At 42.6% G+C, this 26,947-nt stretch overlaps 1 protein-coding gene across 1 annotated transcript; it reads right to left on the bottom strand.

Annotated features, from left to right (window-relative positions):
- Window positions 1-15,121: 15,121 nt before the first annotated feature.
- LOC126356357 (cuticle protein 12.5-like) lies at window positions 15,122-18,425 on the bottom strand. Its single transcript, XM_050007342.1, has 2 exons — window positions 18,380-18,425; window positions 15,122-15,496 (listed from the first exon to the last, which is right to left on the bottom strand). Exons 1-2 carry the CDS (start codon window positions 18,389-18,391, stop codon window positions 15,197-15,199), a joined length of 312 nt encoding a protein of 103 aa, XP_049863299.1. The 5' UTR covers window positions 18,392-18,425; the 3' UTR covers window positions 15,122-15,196.
- Between the last annotated feature and the right edge of the window lie 8,522 nt (window positions 18,426-26,947).

The following is a 26,947-nucleotide window of genomic DNA, read 5'->3' on the forward strand; positions in this document are numbered from 1 at the left end:
CATTAGTTACGTGCTCTATCCACCTTATCTTCAGTATTCTTCTGTAGCACCACATTTCGAAAGCTTCTATTCTCTTCTTGTCCAAACTAGTTATCGTCCATGTTTCTCTTTCATACATGGCTACACTCCAAACAAATACTTTCAGAAACGACTTCCTGATACATAAATCTATATTCGATGTTAACAAATTTTTCTTCTTCAGAAACGCTTTCCTTGCCATTGCCAGTCTACATTTTATATCCTCTCTACTTCGACCATCATCAGTTATTTTACTTCCTAAATAGCACAAATCCTTTACTACTTTAAGTGTCTCATTTCCTAGTCTAATTCCCTCAGCATCACCCGATTTAATTTGACTACATTCCATTATCCTCGTTTTGCTTTTGTTAATGTTCATCTTATATCCTCCTTTCAAGACACTGTCCATTCCGTTCAACTGCTCTTCCAAGTCCTCTGCCGTCTCTGACAGAATTACAATGTCATCGGCGAACCTCAAAGTTTTTACTTCGTCTCCATGAATTTTAATACCTACTCCAAATTTTTCTTTTGTTTCCTTTACTGCTTGCTCAATATACAGATTGAATAACATCGGGGAGAGGCTACAACCCTGTCTCACTCCTTTCCCAACCACTGCTTCCCTTTCATGCCCCTCGACTCTTATGACTGCCATCTGGTTTCTGTACAAATTATAAATAGTAGGGGGTATAAAATGCTGTTTAGGAAGTACTTTCTGACGGTATTTGTCAGGATCGTAACCTCGTACGAAAGTGAACTGTGGAAGATAAATAGCACAAACAAAAAGAGATCAGAGGCTCTTTAAATGTTGAGCTATAGAAGAATGCTGAAGATTAGATGGGTAGATCTAGTATCTAATGAAAAGACGTAGAATCGAATTAGTAAAAAAATAAATATATAGGACAACATGATTAAAACAACAATTCGGTAAAAGGGCTCATCCCAAGGCATCAAGGAATAGTCAGTTTGATAGTGGAAGGAAAGGAAGTATGGGAGAGATAGAGGGGCGAGGGTGAGGTGAGATTTTAGAGGGAGACCAAGACTTGGGTACATTAACCAGGTTCAAATGGATGAAGACTGCAGTAGTCATGGTTAGACGATGGTGCTTACACGTTAGAGAGTTTCAAGAAACCAGTCTTTGAGCAGGGTCACAACAGGAACATAACGACAGATACCTAAGTGTTGACCTACGTGGCACGTTTTACGTCCGCTTTTCTTTTAATGAGAACTACAATGTGTGCAGTACAATCTACGTAGCAATGATCTCTGAAGCGGATATCAAGAGGTCTTTCCGTATAACCTACTTAAATTTTGGACATGCATTACAAATTATGTTACATACAGCATACAGTTATTCATTCATTATTTATTATTTAGTATTTTAATATTCATCCCCTCTTTTTAATTTTTAAATAGGCCATCTGTTGGTGACTTACCAAGGAATAGAAACAGATAATGATACCACTTCTATGGCCTGAAACTGAAAAACATAACAAAAATTCTTAACTTTGGTCTCCTTAGAAAGTGTATCTCATCTGCGGAATTAGAGCACCTCAGATAGAAACATATCGATTGTACGAAATGTTAAACTTCTCAGTGCTCTTTTCATCAAAAATATTTTTTTATATTTCAACAATTCACTATATATTACACTGCCGCCCATTAAAATTGCTACACCAAGAAGATGACGTGCTACAGACGCGAAATTTGACCGACAGGAAGAGGATGCTGTGACAAGCAAATGATGGGCTTTTCAGAGCATTCAAACAAGGCTGGCGCTGGTGGCGACACCTACAACGTGCTGACACGAGGAAAGTTTCCAACCGATTTCTCATACACAAACAGCATCTGACCGGAGTCGACTGGTGAAACGTTGTTGTGATGCCTCGTGAAAGGAGGATAAATGCGTACCATCACGTTTCCGACTTTCATAAAAGTCGGATTGTAGCCTAACGCTATTGCGGTTTATCGTATCGCGACGTTGCTGCTCGCGTTGGTCGAGATCCAATGACTGTTAGCAGATTATGGAATCGGTGTGTTCAGGAGGGTAATACGGAACGCTGTGATGTATCCCAACGGCCTCGTATCAGTAGCAGTCGATATGACAGGCATCTTATCCGCATGGCTGTAACGGATCGTGCAGCCACGTCTCGATCCCTGAGTCAACAGATGGGGACGTTTGCAAGACAACAACCATCTGCACCAACAGTTCGACGACGTTCGCAGCAGCATGGACTATCAGCTCGGAGGCCCTTTCTGCGACTACCCTTGACGCTGCATCACAGACAGGAGCGCCTGACATTGTGTACTCAATGACAAATCTGGGTGCACGAATGGCAAAACGTCATTTTTTCGGATGAATCCAGGTTCTGTTTACAGCATCATGATGATCACATCTGTGTTTGGTGACATCGGGGTGAACGCACATTGGAAGCGAGTATTCGTCATCGCCATATTGGCGTATCACCCGGCGTGATGGTATGGGGTGCCATTGGTTACACGTCTCGGTCACCTCTTGTTCGCACTGAAGGCTCTTTGAACAGTGGACGTTACATTTCAGATGAGTTACGACCCGTGGCTCTACCCTTCGTTTGATCTCTGCGAAAACCTGTATTTCAGCAGTATAATACACGACCGCATGTTGCAGGTCCTGTACCGGATTTTCTGGATACAGAAAATGTTCGACTGCTGCCTTGGCCAGCACATTCTCCAGATCTCTCACCCATTAGAAACGTCTGGTCAATGTAGGCCGAGTAACTGACTCATTACAATACGCCAGTAACTACTCTTTATGAACTGTGGTAATGTGTTGAAGCTGCATGGGCAGCTGTACCTGTACACGCCATCCAAGCTTTGTTTGAATCAATGCCCAGGCGTTTCAAGGCCGTTATTACGACCAGAGGTGGTTGTTCTGGGTACTGATTTCTCAGGATTTATGCACCAAAATTGCGTGAAAATGTAATCATATATCAACCCATTAAATTTCGGGCATGCAGCCGCGCAAATAAAATTTCTTCTACTGATATTTAGGCCACGTATCGTCCAGCCATCTTCAGAGCGAGTCACAAGACTGACGACAAGGTGCCAAGAGCGGCATTATATGCTCCACCGCAGCGGTACTGCGCATGCGAGTAACAGATGCTGGTCGGGGGCAGAGACATATGCTTACACATGCACCTCCTGTGTATCCGATAAAGACAATCTGCAAGCAGAGCTAACATACCTCGAGAGCATTTTTAAATCGAATGGTTATTCCCCGCAACAAATTCGTAGAGCTTTCGATGTGAAACTTAAAAGCAGGTATGTAATGGGGAAGAAGATAGTAATTTCTTCAGATCTAGTGCGTTTTGCCGTATGTGGGTGCTCCTTCTTCAAAGATAGGCCGTATTCTTTAGACTGTGTTAAGGTGATTTTCCGGCCCCCCACGAAGATTGCGGCTTTACTCGGCTCTGTGAAGGACGATTTACTGCTTCGTAAGGCGATGTTTACCAGATTCCTTGCGGAAATTGTGAGCAGTCATACATAGGTCAAACAACACGCACAGTTCATGAGAGGTGTGTGGAGCACCGAAGATATACACGCTTATTACAACCAGACAAATCAGATGTGGCCGAACATTGTATTGACACGGGCCATTCCATGAATTACAGTGATGTGAAGATTTTAACATCCACCTCTTCTTTTTGGGAATCTATATTCAAGGAAGCTATAGAAATTCGATTAGCCAACAGTATAATAAACAGAGATAATGGTTTTAATTTGGACAAAGCATGTAATTCGGCTCTTGGAGTAATTAAATTGCAGAGAAGTCGTCATCGTCACCGCCGGCGATCAAACAACAAGCAAATCGAATGTCTGCACGCCTTCGCCACAGGCGGCGCATGTGTAAGCATACGTCTCTGCCGCCGACCGTCATCAGTGACTAGCATGCGCAGTACCGCCGCGGTGGAGCATATAAGGCCGCTCTTGGCACCTTGTCGTCAGTCTTGTGACTCGCTCTGAAGATGGCCGGACGATACGCGCCCGAAATATCAGTAGAAGAAATTTTATTTGCGCGGCTGCATGCCCGAAATTTAATGGATTACTCATTACCTCGCGAGAAGTAGAAAACGCACATTAATCCCATATCAGTTCTAGTATACTGTATTTGTCCAATGAATACCCGTTTATCATCTGCATTTCTTCTGGGTGTAGCAATTTTAATGGCCAGTAGTGTAAAAGTATTAAAAGATAATTTTGCTCCAATTTCTAGTTGAAGGGTACAATTTAAATGCATCTCAATACTGTCAAATTGCAGGTGATCGTCCTGTGCGCCTTTGTTGCCACCCATGCCGGGTACCTTGGAGCCGCCGCCGCCCCCGATTTCTCTATGGCACCTGCCGTGGCCGCCCCCGCCAGGCCGTGGCCCACGCCCCCGTGCCTATGTCGCCCGCCGCCTCGTCGTACGCCACCGAGTACCACTTGTCGCAGACCTCCCGCCTCCTCGCCGCCCACCAGGCAATTGCCGCCACCCCCGCCATCGCTGCGCCCCCGTGGCTGTCACCACCGCCCCGCCATCCAGACCTCTTTGTCCTACGCTGCCGCTGCTGTCGCTACTACTTTTCTCAAAGTGCAGTGATAAGAGCCTATGTCAGTGATGTAGCCTACATCCATTATGGCTTATCCTTGTTTAATAGAGGTCCCATATATCGAATGCACGTAGTTTCCGTTTCGTTATCCATTCCTACTGTCACTATGCTCCAGTTCTGTAGCTGTTCTGAATCGTAGTTGACCCTTATGAAGAAACTGTTGGTTCAGCGATGGAGTCTTAAGTTTATATAAATCGACAAACCTTCGTCAGGCGTCAGCAAACAGCAGCTTATTATTATTGTCGCCTTCAATCCAATGAAGTGTGTCTATAATATTACGTTCATATCTTGCACACAGCTTTATATCAAGACATTCCTCAGTAAGTTGATGAAATATATTCCTGAACTGACACCAGCCGAAATTAAGATGTCATCATATAAAAGCGGCTAACCGTCTTCATACTTTGGCAGGTAGATCTCCTCTCAAAATAAAATTCATATCACACTTTGTTGGAAAATATTAATATAAATTGTTTCCACAAATATCCATATAACGTGCTTAATCTGTATTATTGTGGAATCAGTTACATCTGTTTTGTCACTGCAATCCACCTTAACAAGAGATTATTTCTATGTTTTTCGTTCTCTACGGTCAGTCTGTTCTAGTAATGTCCCACGTAGAGTACGTTATTTTTCAGTGATATTGTGCTGGAGAGAGATTCCAGCTCCGGAAATTTCGAAAAAAACTCCCTGAACCATTCGCTGGAATCGATGGTATTTATTTACTTTTTGAACAATAAGTTTAAGACATTTTTATGCGTGGAATTGTGCTTATTTATGAGAATTCAGAATTACGTCGATGAGCTGCTAGATATATACAGTATACCTATTGTGTTATCGTTGGCAGCTGATGCGTGATACAGTTACTCGTGTCTTGGATTGCAAAGTTTTTGTGAACTACTTCTAGTTTTGTAATAAAACTGCTTGATAGCTACAAAAGAAACGCCAAAAAACTTACATCTGGGCGAAGACAATCTCTCCAAGTTCTGGCAAATAATCTTTACGAAGTGTATAACGATCACTGTCGGAATTTTTTGGGTACGTGCTGCATCACCATAAATCTCGATGGTAGCCAATGAAAGCCTCATACTCCATCTGCCTGTGAACTCGCAATTCCCGTAACTAATAACTCCATAATCAAAGACCGATTTCAAATGGCATTGATTTCGCTAACATCTCAATAACCAGGCTTCTACTGTAACGTTACTGTACAGGAACTTTTTGTTATTACTTTGTATTATTTTTAAACAGCAGGCTTTGCTTCGCCTGTAAAATTTAGCAAAATGGAATTATGAGGTTTTTATTGCCTACCATCGACATTACATCGATAAATATTATATTGAGCTGTATCACGTAAAACTCAGTTACCACTAATACATGGTTCAAGTCAGTTAAAAAACTGGTGATGTATGTACTTATTATTTCTTTCTTCTTCAATCTGATAATGATAATCTGATGAAACAAGTGTTTTACAAGCGACGCGAATAATTAAAGTGCTTTGGACTGGTCTTTTATTGCATACAACAATAACATCTCAGTCTGATTAACAAAGTCCTTGCTGTTTTCAGCCAGTAATGTATCTTGACTTACAATTTAAACAATTATTCATAGGTATGTGATGTGACATTTTAAAAATGTTGTTGCATATTTTTCAAACGAAACGAAGCGAGGAAGCAATCGATGTATCAGAAGTTGAAAGTGTTTATGGAAGAAGGAAATGGACGATGATCAGACAAATATATAGCAAAAAACACGGTATAAAGTTTTAGAAATTTGCACGTCAACGAGCAGACAGTGACTATCTACCCGTCTAAGTCGTATGTATCAGTCAGATTGGAACACGAAGTGGCAATACTTACGAATAATATAATTTTATCGTAGTAACTTCGTGACGTGGTCTCCTCTTGATTTGAGAGCTTTGGGGAGCCATTCTAATATTTGACTGTTGAGTTGCAGTCGATGGTTATGAATTTTATTTTAGGAACCATACTAGTGTTTCCATGTGGTGATTAATAATTGCCAAGGAAAACCTAAAAGGGTCAGTATTTAAATTATTTACTGATGTGCTTACTTCATTTAAGAACCTGTAAATCAAGTCCTCAAAGATATTCAGTGTACCTTGAGGTTCCTTAGCCACATGACCTGTGGAACAAGCAAAGCGCTTTTGATCCAGTTTTTGAAAGGCATCTGTGCAATTTGTTGTTGTATGTGTCTGCAAGATACCTGCATATGAAATTTCAGACACCTCTCCCCATGAGGAAATAAAGTTGTCCAGAGGTGCCTTCTGAACAGGCTGATAACCATCCTCTGTGGACAGGCTCGCTTAACCGGCATTTTTTATGTGGCGACAATTCCTCATGGTGCAATAGGTGAATGAATCCTAGTCTGGCTCATTGTCACCAGCATTCTACCTGGTTATCAGGCGGTATCTTGTTGTTTTGTCTTACTTTCTACCCAGTTTGTTTGGTAGTTGACTTTAGTACATTCTCTGGGTATCTGGCTCACTTGTTGATTACTTAAGATATTACCAAGCAAGTATTTCCTGATTAATACTTCTAATGGTGTATTATCAATTTCTCAATACCTTTTAAGACATCAACTCATTTTCAACTTAGGTTATATGTGTAATTTATCCATCGGAGTATGAGAGTAGGTGATATTCAGGGGATCGAAATTAGTGGAACATTTTTATGGTTTTAGTTTCGCTAAATTCGAATAGCAATGTTTACTAAAGGGTATTTATGGTTGCGGTATTGGCATACAGGAATCCAACAACCACTTGGTTGATAATAAGGCAGTTCCTCCGCTCGAAAACGTTTTTGACTTATTATTTCCATCTATGTCACAGTCTTCTACTTAAATTTGGTTTACAACTCGTATACTTAAGCTTAACCTAGCTCTGAATTTGCTTGTATTTACCCTATTACTAACGTCAGCTCATCAAAAATGGTTCAAATTGCTCTTATCACTATGGGACTTAACATCTGAGGTCATCAGTCCCCTAGACGTCGAACTACTTAAACATAACTAATCTAAGGACATCACACACATCCATGCCTGAGGCAGGATACGAACCTGCGACCGAAGCAGCAGTAATGTTCGGGACTGAAGAGCCTAGAACCGCTCGGCCACTGCGGCCGGCGTCAGTTCCTCCTGGAATTGCTTCCGTATCCTTCTCTTTCACTTCTCTAATCCCTGTTACATCCACTCCTCTGCTAACTCTTTATACAAAATCAAGAATCAATTGAAATTCTCGTTTACAAGTCTAGTTCTTATGGAGTGTGCTCTATAAAGAGACGAATAACCTGAAGTTTCACTATGTTCAGTTCTTATCATTTATACAGTCTTCACGTTTTGTTCTGTAACTTCATGCCGGCAATTACTACTGAGTCTTTGTTTCAAGTACAATATTCCCCTTGCAGCCGCGCGGGATTAGGCGAGCGAGCTGAGGCGCTGCAGTCATGGACTGTGCGGCCGGTCCCGGCGGAGGTTCGAGTCCTCCCTCGGGCATGGGTGTGTGTGTTTGTCCCTAGGATAATTTAGGTTAAGTAGTGTGTAAGCTTAGGGACTGATGACCTTAGCAGTAAAGTCCCATAAAATTTCACACACATTTGAATATATTGTCCTTGCAGGATGAAAAGCGGCTAACAGCATCTCCACCCTACATTTAGGAGATTGGTTAAGCTTGACATTGTCAGGGAGGAGACAGTGGTCTTAATGTAGTTTATTATATAAAAATATTTTGAAGTAAGAAACTTTTAATGCTTAAACAACAGTTTTCTTTTACAATTAAAGTACGATAACTAGTAAACTACGATAACTAGTTTCGGTTGCTGTCTACAACCATCTTCGCTCAAAATGTAAAAAGGATGTGACTATCCACTGGAAAACATCATTAGCTGCAACCATCCGATGACATGTATCCGTAAATACCAAGACAATGACAGTACGTTGTATATAGCTGTGAGGGCTGTACATCATTGTCATGAAGCATGACGGTAATAGTGGAAGAAAGTGGCCAGTTGCGTGGGTAAAAGTTGGATCGAAAGCTCGTTATTTGCAATTGTATAGGAGGTATTATATTGAGAATGGTTCAAAAAATTGACAGTTTTTCCGTAGCCTGGAGAACATAAGAATGATCCTTTGTAGCGTATGAAGTAGTTATTTTTATAAAATGTGCATAGGTTAAAGAATTAATTAAAAATGCGGCAAGCCCACCATCCTGACTAGACACGTCAAATATAATAAATGTAGGAGATTATTGTTTCAAATTACGATGACAGTTTCGAATATCTTCTGACGCTACAGTAGTTTTGCTTCAGAGTATCAAATGGCATTAACTATAAATGATTTATACGTTTTTGTAGAAAATTTTGATGTCCAGCTCTTCAACACGTTTAAATTTAAATTACCTAACTTTTAGACAAACGGTCCTACAAAATTAAGCTTCGTGGGTTAGCCGTGCGGTCTAGGCACTTTGTCACCGTTCGCGCGGCTCTCCCCGTTGGATGTTCGAGTTCTCCCTGGGGTATGGGTATGTGTATTCTCCTTGGCGTAAGTTAGTTTAATTAGTTTAGTTAGTTTCATTAGTGTGTAAGCCTAGAGACCGATGACCTCAGCAGTTTGGTCCCATAGTCTTTACCACAAATTTCAATTTTTTTTCCAAAATCTGCGATAGAATCGAGTGTGGCTAAAATTATTGGTAATTCTTTAGATATACTCTTATTTCGTCATGCAGGTCGTGGTATGTAGTAATTTGTTGGTCAGAAAAAATAATTGTATGCTTACCATCTATGAATAACATTTTGAACTTGAAATCTGCCACAGAATCAATAAAGTACAAAGAAAATTTGAACGGTATAAAGAAATACTTATGGGAGCTTCAGTCGTCCCCTAGACTCTTATTCACATACTGCATACGAATGACAATAACAACGACAGTGAGGTGTATTAGATTGCAAATACAATGATACTCTTTCAACAAATCAACAGTCTATAGCACTGATGTGTGAAATGACTAATAATTACTGAATTAGACGTATGTGTTGTTTGCAATTGTTGTTCTTTATCGCATCTCAGGACCATATTAGTACACTCCTGGAAATTGAAATGAGAACACCGTGAATTCACTGTCCCAGGAAGGGGAAACTTTATTGACACATTCCTGGGGTCAGATACATCACATGATCACACTGACAGAACCACATTCACATAGACACAGGCAACAGAGCATGCACAATGTCGGCACTAGTACAGTGTATATCCGCCTTTCGCAGCAATGCAGGCTGCTATTTTCCCATGGAGACGATCGTAGAGATGCTGGATGTAGTCCTGTGGAACGGCTTGCCATGCCATTTCCACCTGGCGCCTCAGTTGGACCAGCGTTCGTGCTGGACGTGCAGACCGCGTGAGACGACGCTTCATCCAGTCCCAAACATTCTCAATGGGGGGCAGATCCGGAGATCTTGCTGGCCAGGGTAGTTGACTTACACCTTCTAGAGCACGTTGGGTGGCACGGGATACATGCGGACGTGCATTGTCCTGTTGGAACAGCAAGTTCCCTTGCCGGTCTAGGAATGGTAGAACGATAGGTTCGATGACGGTTTGGATGTACCATGCACTATTCAGTGTCCCCTCGACGATCACCAGAGGTGTACGGCCAGTGTAGGAGATCGCTCCCCACACCATGATACCGGGTGTTGGCCCTGTGTGCCTCGGTCGTATGCAGTCCTGATTGTGGCGCTCACCTGCACGGCGCCAAACACGCATACGACCATCATTGGCACCAAGGCAGAAGCGACTCTCATCGCTGACGACGACACGTCTCCATTCGTCCCTCCATTCACGCCTGTCGCGACACCACTGGAGGCGGGCTGCACGATGTTGGGGCGTGAGCGGAAGACGGCCTAAAGGTGTGAGGGACCGTAGCCCAGCTTCATGGAGACGGTTGCGAATGGTCCTCGCCGATACCCCAGGAGCAACAGTGTCCCTAATTTGCTGGGAAGTGGTGGTGCGGTCCCCTACGGCACTGCGTAGGATCCTACGGTCTTGGCGTGCATCCGTGCGTCGCTGCGGTCCGGTCCCAGGTCGACGGGCAGGTGCACCTTCCGCCGACCACTGGCGACAACATCGATGTACTGTGGAGACCTCACGGCCCACGTGTTGAGCAATTCGGCGGTACGTCCACCCGGCCTCCCGCATGCCCACTATACGCCCTCGCTCAAAGTCCGTCAACTGCACATACGGTTCACGTCCACGCTGTCGCGGCATGCTACCAGTGTTAAAGACTGCGATGGAGCTCCGTATGCCACGGCAAACTGGCTGACACTGACGGCGGCGGTGCACAAATGCTGCGCAGCTAGCGCCATTCGACGGCCAACACCGCGGTTCCTGGTGTGTCCGCTGTGCCGTGCGTGTGATCATTGCTTGTACAGCCCTCTCGCAGTGTCCGGAGCAAGTATGGTGGGTCTGACACACCGGTGTTTTTCCATTTCCAGGAGTGTATCAGTCTAATGGCCGACACATTACCTTAACAGTTTACCTTTTCATGCGTTGTACGTTACCGTAGCTCAGCTAGTTCGGCAGAATTATGTACCGCTGTAAGAATTTCCCATTGCTAATGATGACACATCAGCTTATGGTTGGTTCATTTAATTTAAACAGATCATAGATGTGCAACTAGTTTCCCTTACAACTCTTGTCTTTATACATTCTGCGTTAACGAACTACTATTCTCTGGCGTAACAACAAATCGATACACCATATGAGCTTTCACACGACACATAAAGGCGAGCTGCAGCATGAACCGCAAGCTGTAGGGCAATTGCTGGGAGAGAGGCCGCAGGCAGGGAAGAGATGAGAGGAGAGACTGTTGTGCAGCAAAAAGGCGAGTCACCCGCTAGAAATACGAATGAGTTCAAGGAGAGACTGTTTTGAACCGCTAAGTGTGAGCGAGCATCTGCGGGGCAGATGGACACTTGGTATGTGTTACATGGTCTTCAACTGAGGCAGTGGATGTTAGCACTACAGCTTCCACACCTTGGTTCGGGTAAATGCATTTAATTTCATTCTCTTTCATATTTGTGGCATGTAGTTGGCCGCTGGAGCGGGCGACATTTCCGGGAAGCGAAAGAGTGCTCCACAGGTACTTCTCTATGTAACTACCCCGCTGTTCTCTGCGCAAGGAGTATCTGCGCATATGCTTTTGTACACACGGTGCACGAGACCTAGTGCACGTCTGTGGAGCACCACAGTCAACTCTCATAACTGCTAACGTATCACATTCTCTGAGACGTTCAGTAGGACGAAAATAGTATGTGATACTTCCTCTCATTTTGTGTGCGTACCTTGAAGCGGAGATTTGAAAGGGGCTCGATCCTCAAAGTTATTTTGTATCCAGACAGTACATTTCCGGACATGGGTTCCTTATCAAAAATTTATCTACTAAGTCTCCCCTACAAGTAGATGCCGGTAAGGGGATTCGTAAAATATCCTGTATTCTCCGCAAGCAACTGTACAGAGCGTGGTGGAGGGAGCGTTATACCAATGTTATCGATTTTTCTTTGTTCTTTTCCATTCATACCTAGCGTGGTAGCTCAGCTCTTAACACTGTGAACTCCCATTCAGAACGACGGCGGTTCGGATCCTGTTCTGATTACCCAGATTTAGGTTTTCCATTATTTACCGGAATCACTTATGGCAAATGTTGAGAGGATTCTTCTGTAAGGACACGGACAATTTCCTTTCACATTCGTGAAACCATCCGAGCTTGTGCTCCGTCCGTAGTGACCTCTTTGTCGACATGACGTTAAAACGTGCCGGCCGCGTTGGCCGAGCGGTTCTAGGCGCTTCAGTCTGGAACCGCTCGACCGCCTTGGTCGCAGGTTCGAATCCCGCCTTGGGCATGGATGTGTGTGATGTCCTTAGATTAGTTAGGTTTAAGTAGTTTCAGGTTCTAAGGAACTGATGGCCTCAGAAGTTCAGTCCCATAGTGCTCAGAGCCATTTGAGCCATTTGTTAAACTGTAATCTGCCTTCTTTGTTATTCTGTCATGTACTGAGCGAGAGTGAAACGACACTTTGTACAACAAGTCACTGGATTTGTTCGACGTATGTTCTCTTGCCTGTTTGATGAGGACTGCAAACTCTGGAACAATATTCTTCAATTCGTCGCACTATTTCGATTTGCGTTACAGATGCATTGTATTTCCCCAGAATCTTCCAACGAATCTAAATATTCTATTCTCCTTCCCTAGTACTGAACGATCTTCTCATTCCATATCGTCTCTGTCCGCCTTTATAGAGAGCCACCATTCATTAGCTAAACGAAAATTTTGTCCAAGTCTTCCATTTCCTTTTAGTCACGTAACGACGTAGCTTTCCTGTAGAGAACAAAATCGTCAGCGTGCAATCTTATATTGTTGCCGAACCCTGATAAATTGTTGACAACATTAAAGGTCTTATTACTTCTAGCAGCAGTGTATCGCAGATCTCTGGAGCAACGACAGCTACTTAGCGACTGGAGGAAGGGGCAGGTCATTGCCGTTTCCAGCAAGGTCTCGTTGGACAGATGTTCATAATTATAGCCCTATATCGTGACCTCAATCTGTTGTAGAATTATGAACATGTTTTATGCTCAAGAATTATGACTTTTTGGAAAACGAGAATCTCCTCTATAAAAATCAACATGGATTCATCAAAAATAGCTACTGGGACCTCAGCTCGCTCTGTTCTACCGCTAGATTCATAGCGCTGTAGACAACGGCGCTGAAGTTGATGTCGTACTCCATGACTTCAGAAAGGCAACTAACACCTCCCCGCACTGCCTTTTAGTGCCAAAAACACTACGTAACAAATTATCGGGACAGGTTTCCAACCGGATCCACGAGTTATGTATACAAATTATCTACTAGAAAGCATCGCAAATTCTTTAAGACTGTTCGCAGATGATGCAGTTGTATATAAGAAAATACCAATGCCAGAAGGCAGTATCGAATTGCAGAATGACGTGTAGAGGACATGTATGCTGAGGCACTAGCAGATAACCATGAACATAAATAAATGCAATTATTGACAACATTTTAGGGAAGGAATCCAACATGTACGACTACAGTACTGATGACAAATTGCTGTAAACAATATCTGCGATAAAATGCGTAGGAGTGATTACCCAGAGCGCCTTTAAGTGGAATGCTCCCATAAAACAAATATTAGGAAAAGCACTTGCCAGACTGAGGAAGAGTCTTAACGAAATGTCATCCATCAAGAATGTTCGACCAAATCTTGAGTACTGTTCATCAGTTTGGGATCCTTACCAAGTAGGGCTATTGCGAGAGATCAAACGAAGAGCGATACGTTTCGTCAGTGGATCAGTTTAGTCGGCACGAGAGCGTTACAGAGATACTATACACATTCTAGTGGCACACTTTGCAAAACAGGCGTTGTGCATTACAACTGAAATTTCGAGAGCGCACTTTCTGGGAAGAGTCGGAAAATGTAAGTTCATTCCACATACATCTTTTCAAAAGACTATGACGAGAAAAATCGAGAAGTCACAGCTAATACAAAGGCTTACCAACAGTCATTCTTTTCACGTACCATTCGTGAATGGAATACGGAAGGGGAAATCCGTTGGTGATACCAGAAGTACCCTCCCCCACAAACTGTTAGATGCATTGTGGTACATGATGTATATTACACTTCCTTGAGGGACACCAGATGTTACATTCATTTCTCGGGCACATACGCCCTCCGGTATAACGTACTGAGTTCTGTTAGTCAAACATCCATCATGCTAACCCAATATTAGCATATATTATTCTATCGCTCACATATCATACTAATTTTATGGATCAAACAAAGTCTGAAACTTAGGTCTGATAATCCAAGGCAGTCTCCTTAATAGGTTGTATGAATAAAGTAGAATGTATATGTGTGTATCTGGATGAAAGAGGGTGGAGAAAATGGACAAAGAGAGAGGGAGAAGGAGGTGAAGAAACAGAGAGGGTGTGAAGAAAGAGATTGACAAATAGAGGTGGGAGGATGAGTTGGACACAGAGAAGGGAAGGAGAACGTGTGTTCAGTACCTGTATCGAACTCATAAGCGGACAAATCCGCGCGGAAAAGTCATGCCCATTAGCTCTTTACTGACTGCTTCTGTACTCAGTGCGCCTTCACAATTGATGCTTCGGCAGCAGGAGTTGCTTAACACAGAGCTCCATCAATAGTTGGCGGACAGGTGCGTACCAGGCGTGAAAATAATACAGCAATTATTCTCCAGTACTTGGTGACCAGATCGCCCATACAGTATGAAACTTCTATTAATGTTTTTGTGTTCGCCGGTTTCTGCTGGATGTTCCTCGATTTTTATTAGGTTATAATCAACAATGACTTAACACGGCCTTAACTATCATTTAAAATAACTTCAGAATTGAAATGCAGTGATAGAAAGAAGGAATGAAGAAACATAAATTTCATATACTCGGTTTATGATGTCTTTATTAAATAAAGATGAGTCATTATGTATGGAATATCACTGACACAGCCCCTTCTCACTCAGTGCACTTTGAGGAGAGGAGCAGCGAGAGCAGGGGCGGCGTAGGCCACAGGGGCGTGGATGGCGGGGGCGGCGTAGGCCACAGGGGCGGCGGCGATGGCGGGGGCGGCCAGGAGGCGGGCGGTCTGCGACACGCGGTACGTGTTGGCGTACGAGGAGGCGGCGGGAGCCACGGCCACTGGGGCGTGGGCGACTGCAACGGCGGGGGCGGCCAAGGCAGGCGCCACGGCGACGGCGGGGGCGGCGTAGCCTCCCAAGTAGCCGGCGTGGGCGGCGGCCACGGAGCACAGAAGGATCACCTGCGACAGGAAGGGACCATCGTTCATATGTAGAAATTGCTAGTCTCTCAATTAGGTCCTGGTGAGGAAGTAACAGGACTAATTTTAGTAACCTATTACGTTACTACAATTAATGTACTTTCACTACAAAGCTTGGACTGGAAACGAGCTAAATTTTTCCTATATTTCTTCGGAAAACGTCTGTTTAACACAGCCCACAAATAACATGTAGACACATGTTATTCTCCAACAGCAGTTGTATTAATTAATATGACCACATCGTTGACAGAGCGTCAAACTTTAATAAAAGAAAAGAAAGTAGTAGGTCCAACAGCAGTTTTATTAATTAGTATGACCATCTCGATGACAGGGCGCAACACTTAAATAAAATAAAAGAAAGTAGTAAGATGGTCAAATTTCCTGGCAGATTAAAACCGTGTGCCGGACCTAGACTCGAACTCGGGAACTTTGCCTTTCATGAGCAAGTGCTCTACCGACTTTTTTTTATTTTGTTCGATATTGTTCGTTGCGTTTGGTATGGGCGGACATCACATGACATCCATTGAAATTGATCGTTGATTCCTTTACTGAGTTATTTATTACAGAGGGCGAGCAACCCTCTGACCGAACACGGTGAGGAACCGTGTCGGCAGAATTAAGTATATGTATAAAGATCAGATCTTTCCTAAGGTGTTTAGACAACCAATCTGTGAGTTCGTTATGATGATTTGTGAGGGAGGGGGGGAGTGTCTACTATCAAACACCACGCATAATTAGGCGCGGCGTTAGCAAATCCCCCCATTTGCTGTCGCACAGATTACCAACTAAAAATTGAGTTGCACGAGGGAGGGTTCAACATGGCCCATCTGCTCTACAGTCTAACACCGTAGCCACTTAACCACGACGTCACCATTAGACTGAGTTACACAAGCACGACTCATGACCAATCCTCACAGTTTCAGTAAGATGATGAGTTTGCCACTGAGCTTAAGTATGCAACTAATCGTCATTATTCAGGAAGCCTCATAGAAATCGAATGATTTCACAGGCCAGTCCATGTAACAAAATATGAAGACCCTTGTGAGTCCCACATGTAGTTCAATTTACAATTTCCAAGCATCCAATGTTTATTCATATCTAACCAATCTTGCTTGTCATTTTTCTTTAATTTTCGCTTTTCTTACAACTCTTCAAGTGCTTTTTTTTTCAACTAGGCGACGTCTGTATTCATTTTCTTTCTTATCTAGGCTAGACACTCCAAATTAAGAGTTCCGTATCATATTTCAATTAGCTTAGAGCATAAAATCTTACTTGAAATGAAGTTCTGTTAATATAAAGCGAGATTAGAATCTTTCGAGGAAAATCGACCTATAAATGAGGAAATTAACTTACTCAAGTACTAAAATCGATATCATGTTATCATTGTTATTAATATGGTCACAAACAGAAAACTGAGAACTATGACTTTAATGAGTCTACGGTATTGGCAAATGATTACATTGGTACTGTAACAAAAGTCAAACATTAAGAAGAGAATGCAGCACAATAGTGAGAATCTTACAAGTTGAGAAACATTTGTGTTTTCCGTTGTATCATTCCTCCACTAGAGTGCTTTCCCGCTGACAACTCCTCTGGCCTTTCGAAAGCCACGTATCCTTTCCTTCAAACGGAAGCACTAATTGGCAAACTGTACCAGCTATACTATGCCGCTGATGTCAGACACGTGTTAATTAACCAAAACATGGAATACATGACCCTGTACTCTACTATCGTATATCTGAAACTCTCTGATACGATACCGGGATGAACTTCTGAGGTCACTTTACGTCTGGAGTAAATATGCTGTAAATCGTAATTACCATTTTGTTTTCTGAAAATGAACCTAACCGCGTGTCTCTAAACAGACTGTAACAAACAAATGAAAAACATAAATAAGCAGAAATATTAATCTTTGCGGATTCATATAACGTACACCAGAATTGTGCTTGGATATTATGCACCATTCGTCAATGGCAGACATAAAACAATAAATGTCCACAATTTCAACTATTCACAGAAATTAGTTTTTTTCAGTACAGTATGTTTTCTTGGCAAAGAGAAGTCTACTAATATTACACATAGGCCTTAATCTGAGGAAGAAATCTCTGACAATGTGCGTTTGGATCACAGAATTTTGTGATAGTGCATCATGGACTGTGGAAAAAACAGAAAAGAAGAGAATCGAAGCATCTCAGAAGTGGTGCTACAGAAGAATGTTGAATATTAAGTGGACTGATAAGGTAAGAAATGAGGAGGTTCCCCGCAGAATCGGTGAGGAAAGGACTATATGTAAAACACTGACAAGAAGAAGGGACAGCATGATATAACATCTCTTAAGAACTGTGTGGATAAGTGCCCTGGTAACAGAGGGAGCTGTAGAGGGTAAAAACTGTAGAGTAAGACAGAGATTTGAATGCATCCAGCAAATAATTGAGGATGTAAATTGCAATTGCTACTCTGAGATGGTACTAAAGGGTCGATACCGGACAGGGATTCGTGGCGGGCTGCATAAAATCAGTGAGAAGACTGACGACTCAAAAAATAAAAATAAAAAAGAAACTCATTTTGTGTCTAGTGGCTATTGAAAAAGAATACGGCGACAGTGCAGACAGTGCACGATGCACACTAATTACATGCCATTACAGAAGCCGAAGTATTGATTTGCATAAGAGTGCATGAATGTAGGTAACCACCTGCTACTCAGTACTTGCTGCCTTAGACTTTTAATAACCAGTACTACCAAATTAAAAAAATTCCAACACGTTATTGCCTGTATGTTAAAATCAAAGTTTTACTTCACACGAATACCGTACGGTGGTCTCGTCTGTATTTGACTTCAGATGGTGGGCATAGCCACGTACTCACCAGCTTGTACATGATGTGAGAGGTCTGCTGTCGTCTACAAACAACTGATGTGGAGTAGAATCGCCGTGAGCTTATATAGGAGTGGCTCCCGTACTCGCAGTTCTGTCGTCTCGTTTGCAATCTGGACCGGTAGCGCGTTACGCCAGTGCGTTCTTGATCCCATTCGCTATCCGCCAGCAATCGAGAGCCAAATACCCTACTTTTTATTATAACTGGCTGCACTACAGCTAACTACTTAACACTGAATTCTACCTCTATATCCAGTTCCCAAATTCCCTGATTCAACGGGCGTTGTGATCACGCACAAAAATAGCTGCAGTCGAGGCAAGCAAATATGACTAGGACGGCCCGTTCGTCTTCTCAGGTTCGCTGTCCCTGGAATTTTATTTCAAGGAGAATGATATTTTCTCTTGCTGTGTAAGCAGAAAGGCTTGCTGTAAGTTTATTCAGAGCTCCTGACGATGTTACGGAGTGTCCTTCCATTTGACTGCTATGACCACTTGATTCTAACTCTATGTTCATCGTCCTCATATTCAATTACTTTTGTCGTTTGTCGTCAATGCTTATGTACCATCCAGGAATGTGCAGGAATAAATTAATATTGTGCATATCTTGCCTACTAACTTTATATCATGAAACTAATAATATCTTAAAACAACCATTCAATACTCCAAATCATGTGATTTATTGGCGCCATATCGATATTAGGAGCTGTATAACTTCAGTGCACTTCATTTTACGGGGTATACATCATCTTATAGATATCGAAATAAAATACCGCTTCAGATGGGATCTAACCCAGTATGAAATGGCTGGCTCTGAGCCCTATGGGACTTAACTTCTGAGGTCATCAGTCCCCTAGAACTTTGAACTACTTAAACCTAACTAACCTAATGACATCACACACATCCATTCCCGAGGCAGGATTCGAACCTGCGACCGTAGCGGTCGCGCGGATCCAGGCTGTAGCGCCTAGAACCGCTTGGCCACTCCTGCCGGCTTACCCAGTATTAGTTTTGCATTAATAAATAACGTACTATGCTCCTGTCATGGCCAGTCTGCGGAGCTTTGATTTGCTTATAATTTGGTCCTTTGGAGGATTATTTACAAATTACATTTCCCGACGATATGTGCAGGTATGTAATGTTTGTGTAAAAAGAATGTCTTTCAATTAATGTGCGGGACTACATTTTTTTATCTTTCTTAATACTTTGGCTGTTGAATATCATATTGTTTGTGGACCTGAAACTAGAGGTTGCAATGTACTCTGTCCAACAGATAGTTCAAGACTTCATGCCTCTCGTTAAAAAAAAAAAAAAAAATGTTGTAAACAAGATTTCTCTTGTCAGGTTAGTTGTTGTTGTCATTTTACCCAGCAGCACCAGGAACTATACATTTGCTTACAGTACACTTTTTCCTTTGTACCGCACTATAAATATTCATGATCCTCAAGCGTTTCGATTTTCTTAGGATATACTTTCAGCTATTGATATGAAACGTTACATGATTTTGATTTTTCCCATTTTTGTTTTGGTCATCAGTCTTCTGTTGGTTTTAATGCGTCCATCCACGAATTTCTCTTATGTACCAATCTTTTCGTCTCAGAATAGGACATGCAACATACATCTTCACTTATTTGCTGGATGTATTCAGAACTCTGTGTTTCTCTCCGGGTTTTATCCCTTGCAGCTCACTCTACTACCATGGATGTTAATAGCTGATGCCTTAACAGATGTCCTGTCATACTATCCTGTCTTCTTGTCAGTGTTTCCCATATAGTCTTTCCCGCGTCGATTTTGCAGAGAACATCCTCATGTCCTACCTTATTAGTCCATCTAAAATTCAGTATTCTTCTGTAGTACCTCGACTCAAATGCTTCGATTCTCTGCTTCTCCGGTTCTCTAATAATCCATGTTTCACTGCCACTCATGCTGTGCCCCAAACGTAAATTCTTAGAAGTTTCTTCCTCAAATTAAAGTCTGTGTTTCATATTAGTAGATTTCTCTTGGCCAGGAGTGCCAAAATGCCATCTTGCCTGTGCTAGTCTGCTTTACATGTCCTTGTTTGGTCCATCATAGGTTATTCTGCTACTCAGGTAGCAGAATTCCTTAACTTCTTCAATTTCGCAATCATCAATCCTGACATTAAGTTTCTCTCTGTTTTCACTTCTGCTACTTCTCATTACTTTCGTCTTCCTTCGATTTACTCTCAGTCCACATTCTGTACTCATTAGACTGTTCGTTCCACTCAACACTTCCTGTGATTCTCCTTCACGTTCACGGAGAATAGAAATGTCATCAGCGAATCTTTCACCTTGAATTTTAATCCCAATCTTGAACTTTCTTTCGTGGTTGGCCTTTCTAGAGCTATTCATTCCTCTTCAACTGAACCGCCTACTAAGGTATTCATTATCGTAGTACGTGTAGCGTCAGAGAACTTCAAGCGTTTCTATTCCGTACCCCACGTTTTACCGATCACAGTTACAATTTATAATGTTCTCATATAGAAAGCTACACAGAGCGATGGGATGTGAATATTAAATGTTCTGAGTCCTGTCCTGCTTTTCATCCACGTGATATTAGGTTGAATATGGCACTAACACTAAATGTGAGAGTATTTTAGACACAAAGTTAAAATTATTCGTGTTTTTTCAAACTTTGTTTTCAATGCATTATATGACACACACACACACAAACACACACACACACACACACACACGCACAAGAGAGAGAGAACGGAATTTATCAGAAGCAGTTCAAATGGTTCAAATGGCTCTGAGCACTATGGGACTTAATTTCTGAGGTCATAAGTCCCCTAGAACTTAGAACTATTTAAACCTAACTAACCTAAGGACGTCACACACATCCATGCCCGACGCATTATTGGAATCTGCGACCGTAGCGGTCTCGTAATTCCAGACTGAAACAAACGTTTATAGAATTCGAGAGTAAATGCACTTAACAATAGTTATTGTTCGATTTCCATTTGATACCTGGTAGCTACTTCACTTCATAGGACTATAGGACTTATGTCTTCTCATAATAATATTTGACAATATCACATAAATAATGCCCATGGTGTAGTTTTCTGAAATATTGCTTGGCCTTACCCCAGCACCTTTTATGTTACGTCTCGTCTAGTGTTGATTTATTTTCATATTTAACTAATATGTTTCTCCACTGGAATTCTTCCTAGCAAAGTTATCGGCAATAATGTTAATAGTTTTCTCCACTGGTATATTAGTATAAATATTTTTGATACCTAGTGAAGCTAGCGTGCTTGAGGCTGGAAGTCTTGAATTTGGTTGGCTTTTGCTATGCCTTGCGGCACATACTGTATACTAAACTTTTGGGCAGCCACCGGTGTGGAAAGGTTTCCGCCCTCTTATGCTTAGATAGTCCTGTGTCAGCTTTCCGTACCTCACGAGGCTGTCTCACCTCGCAATGTTGCGTCGCTTGTGCTGTATTTTGTAGGGCATAACATCCGCGCTTGCCTGCAGCTGTCGCTACCGCAAACGACTTTCTACTTCGCACGTTTCTGATTAAATGTGGTCGGTGTGCTACACGAGTGTTTGTGTTCGTAATCTATCATGAATCACGTGTTTTAAGTTTCGTTGGCTCCACTGGGATTGGGTTAGCAAACAACGCGTGGTTAATGATTGAGAATACGTGTTTTGCTTGTTCGGTGTGCGAACCGGGTGTAGGGAGTTTTTCATTTTGTGTCGGTCTCATGTTTTGTACCAGTGACTGTGTGTGTTACCGGCATAAATTGGCACCACGTCTAATGATATCGCTTTGATTGCTTGGCGAGGTTTCCAGCGTTATATGCCGTTCCTAATGGGATACTTATGTTTGTCATGTGTGCGAAACGAGGTTTAGTGACCGAAAGCTATTCCAGAGGCTTAGCACAGCCAGCTGTGCGTTGAAACCTGCGTTGCGCAATCCGACTGAAATTCTGTATTCGTTACCGTAATAGTGGTAGCAGCATCCACGTAGTGAACTCCATCATTTGCAGCAAAATCGGCACAGTGTTAGACCCTACGCATACATGTCTGCAAGTGGATGTTATTTGAATTCTTTCTCTGCACTGTGACATTGGTTCGTAACTTATTTTAAAATTCCCCAATCTCTGATTAGCTTCTTCCAAGTTCCGTCAGCACCAGGCTGGAATTTGTTTCCTGCGGCAGGCAACGCTAATTTGTTGTCAGAATGGTTTTTTTGGTGTGAGTGTTCCTGACCTACCGCGTATCACCTTTTTAGGAATTGTTGATAGCTCCATGGTAGTTAGTTCCACTATGGTTCAAAATGGCTCTAAGTACTATGGGACTTAACATCTGAGGTCATCAGTCCCATAGACTTAGAACTACTTAAACCTAACTAACCTAACGACATCACACACATCCATGCCCGAGGCAGGATTCGAAACAGCGACCGTAGCAGCAGCGAGGTTCCCGGCTGAAGCGCCTAGAACCGCTCGGCCACAGCGGCCGGCAGTGTCACTATGATATGAAATATGTGATTAGGCACTCATGTGTCTGGTGTATTTTTGTAGTCCAACTACGTGAACGACTAGTGCCTAGTGCCAGTTTTTCTGCCTAGTTTCTTGTATTAACGATTGTTTCCAGATCCTTGAGGAATGGCGTTGATTTTTAGCAGGTTGTAAGGAACGAGATCTTTTTTAATTTCATTATGTGAATATTTGGTATATTTGTCCGTGCTGCTTGTCTTACCGACGTGCGTAAATTATTAAGTTGTACCCTTGCATTGCGTTAGGAACAACGAACATGTGTTCGTGGGTCATTCATTTTTCTCGGTGGCTTTCTTGACCTCTCATCTGCCAAGTCCTGCAACGAGAACTGTCTGTTCCAGTTCTTTAGAGCGTTGGTTACCGCCGTATTCTGGAATTTATTGTCAGTGTTGATCAGGCAAGTGCCTGTTTCATTATAGAGATGTTAGCCCCCTTTCTAAACTGAAAACATGGTTTGAGCTATGATTATTGCCAGTTACTTCAGTCATACTTTACCACATGTGCCTACTGGCGTACTTTTAATTGACGTTAAGCTCATTAATGCTAATAAGTGAGCGCTCTATCTTAAGTAGCTGTGGGAGTCGTTCAGACAGCGATTCCCACTCCGTCTACTAACACCACTTTCAAGTGTTTTCCCAAAATAACTTGATCACTAATAACTTTCACAGCAATGTTCACAGATCATAACAATTAGAATCTATTCTTCCTTCAAATCCATCAGCTATTGGTTTTTAAACGGTAACTCGAAGTGAGTCTACGTGTAATAACCTGTCTTTTCTGATTGGTGCAATGACTACGCTACTCAGTAGACGCAGTTAACACACATTTAAATAACCCTCTTTTTATTTACAGTAGATAGACCCGACAGAAATGGTCATTACATGATTTCTTACGTACTAATACATTTATAGAAATTTTCAATTTACCAGATATAGACTGGGACACTCAGAAGTTTAGGACGGGTGGTAGGGACAGAGCATTGAGTGACATTATACTGACTGTACTATCTGAAAATTACCTCGAGCAAGCCGGCCAGTGTGACGTGCGGTCTAGGCGCTTCAGTCTGGAACCGCGTGACCGCTCCGGTCGCAGGTTCGAATCCTGCCTCGGTCATGGGTGTGTGTGATGTCCTTAGGTTAGTTAGGTTTAAGTAGTTCTAAGTTCTAGGGGACTGATGACCACAGATGTTAAGTCCCATAGTGCTCAGAGCCATTTGAACCATTTGAACCACCTCGAGCAATTAAACAGAGAACCGACTCGTGGAGATAACATCTTGGACCTACTGATAACAAACAGATCCGAACTTTTCGACTCTGTAAGTGCAGAACAGGGAATCAGTGACCATAAGGCCGTTGCAGCATCCCTGAATATGGACGTTAATAGGAATATAAAAAAAGGAGGAAGGTTTATGTGTTTAGCAAGAGTAATAGAAGGCAGATTTCAGACTACCTAACAGATCAAAACGAAAATTTCTGTTCCGACACTGACAATGTTGAGTGGTTATGGAAAAAGTTTAATGCAATTGTAAAATGCGTTTTAGACAGATACGTGCGGAGCAAAACTGTGAGGGACGGGAGAAACCCACTGTGGTTCAACAACAAAGTTAGGAAACTACTGCGAAAGCAAAGAGAGCTTCACTCCAAGTTTAAACGGAGCCAAAACCCCTCAGACAAACAGAACCTAAAAGATGTCAAAGCTAGCGTAAGGAGGGATATGCGTGAAGCGTTTAGTGAATTCGAAAGTAAAATTCTATGTACCGACTTGACAGAAAATCCTACGAAGTTCTGGTCTTACGTTAAATCAGTAAGTGGCTCGAAACACTATATCCAGACACTCCGGGGTGATGATGGCATTGAAACAGAGGATGACACGCGTAAAGCTGAAATGCTAAACACCTTTCTCCAAAGCTGTTTCACAGAGGAAGACCGCACTGCAGTTTCTCCTCGAAATCCTCGCTCAAACGAAAAAATGGCTGACATCGAAATAAGTGTCCAAGGAATAGAAAAGAAACTGGAATCACTCAACAGAGGAACGTTCACTGGACCTGACGGGATACCAATTCGATTCTACACAGAGTACGCGAAAGAACTTGCCCCCCTTGTAACAGCCGTGTACCGCAAGTCTCTAGAGGAACGGAAGGTTCCAAATGATTGGAAAAGAGCACAGGTAGTCCCAGTCTTCAAGAAGGGTGGTCAAGCAGATGCGCAAAACTATAGACCTATATCTCTGACGTTGATTTGTTGTAGAATTTTAGAACATGTTTTTTGCTCGAGCATCATGTCGTTTTTGGAAACCCAGAATCTACTCTGTAGGAACCAACATGGATTCCGGAAACAGCGATCGTGTGAGACCCAACTTGCTTTATTTTTTCATGAGACCCAGAAAATATTAGATATAGGCTCCCAGGTAGATGCTATTTTCCTTGACTTCCGGAAGGCGTTCGATACACTGTCGCCTGGAAAACAAAGTAAGAGCCTACGGAATATCAGACCAGCTGTGTGGCTGGATTGAAGAGTTTTTAACAAACAGAACACAGCATGTTGTTATCAGTGGAGAGACGTTTACAGACGTTAAAGCAACCTCTGGCGTGCCACAGCGGAGTGTTATGGGACCATTGCTTTTCACCATATATTAAATGACCTAGTAGATAGTGTCGGAAGTTCCATGCGGCTTTCGCTGATGATGCTGTAGTATACAGAGAAGTTTCAGCATTAGAAAATTTTAGCAAAATACAGGAAGATCTGCAGCAGATAGGCACTTGGTGCAGGGAATGGCAATTGACCCTTAACATAGACAAATCTAATGTATTGCGAATACATAGAAAGAAGGATCCTTTATTGTATGATTATATGATAGCGGAACAAACACTGGTAGCAGTTACTTCTGTAAAATATCTGGGAGTATGCGTGCGGAACGATTTGAAGTGGAATGATCATATAAAATTAATTGTTGGTAAGGCGGGTACCCGGTTGAGATTCACTGGAAGAGTACTTAGAAAATATAGTCCATCAACAAAGGAGGTGGCTTACAAAACACTCGTTCGACCTATACTTGAGTATTGCTCATCAGTGTGGTATCCGTACCAGATCGGGTTGACAGAGGAGATAGAGAAGATCCAAAGAAGAGCGGCGGGTTTCGTCACAGGGTTATTTGGTAACCGTGATAGCGTTACGGAGATGTTAAGCAAACTCAAGTGGCAGACTCTGCAAGAGAGGTGCACTGCATCGCGGTATAGCTTGCTCGTCGGGTTTCGAGAGGGTGCGTTTCTGGATGAGGTATCGAATATATTGCTTTCCCCTACTTATACCTCCCGAGTAAATCACGAATGTAAAATTAGAGAGATTCGAGCGCGCACGGAAGCTTTCAGACATTCGTTCTTCCCGCGAATCATACGCGACTGGAACAGAAATGGGAGGTAATGACAGTGGCATGGAAAGTGCCCTCCGCCACACACCGTTGGGTGACTTCCGGAGTATAAATGTAGATATAGATGTAGGCGGTTTTATTCCCGAAATTTTTCATTAGATATGTTTATGACCTACGAATCACTACAGTACGCCGTCCGGTTATGAAATTCAAAATGGTTCAAATGGCTCTGAGCACTATGGGACTTAACTTCTGTGGTCATCAGTCCCCTAGAACTTAGAACTACTTAAACCTAACTAACCTAAGGACATCACATACATCCATGCACTAGGGAGGATTCGAACCTGCGACCATAGCGGTCTCGCGGTTCCATACTGTAGCGCCTAGAACCGCTCGGCCATCACGGCCGGTCCCAGGTTATGATATAGAGACTACGAGAACCCCTCGGAAGGCGGATTATTGCCTCAGAACAGAGCGGCAGGCTAATTCAAAGAAGCAACGACAGCTTTCTCAAGAAGCCAAACTGCACAAGCTTTTGAAAGCAGCTGATGAAGTGGTGAGATTTTGGCTGCCTGTTTTGTTCTCAAAAAGTGCTGATTTGTGAGTTTTATTCGGGCTGTGGAATTTACGCTACCATGCTTCAAAAATATAAACTGCAAAACCGTGAAGGCGGTA

Source organism: Schistocerca gregaria, chromosome 3, assembly GCF_023897955.1.
Source record: "Schistocerca gregaria isolate iqSchGreg1 chromosome 3, iqSchGreg1.2, whole genome shotgun sequence".
NCBI classification, from domain to species: Eukaryota; Metazoa; Arthropoda; class Insecta; order Orthoptera; family Acrididae; genus Schistocerca; species Schistocerca gregaria.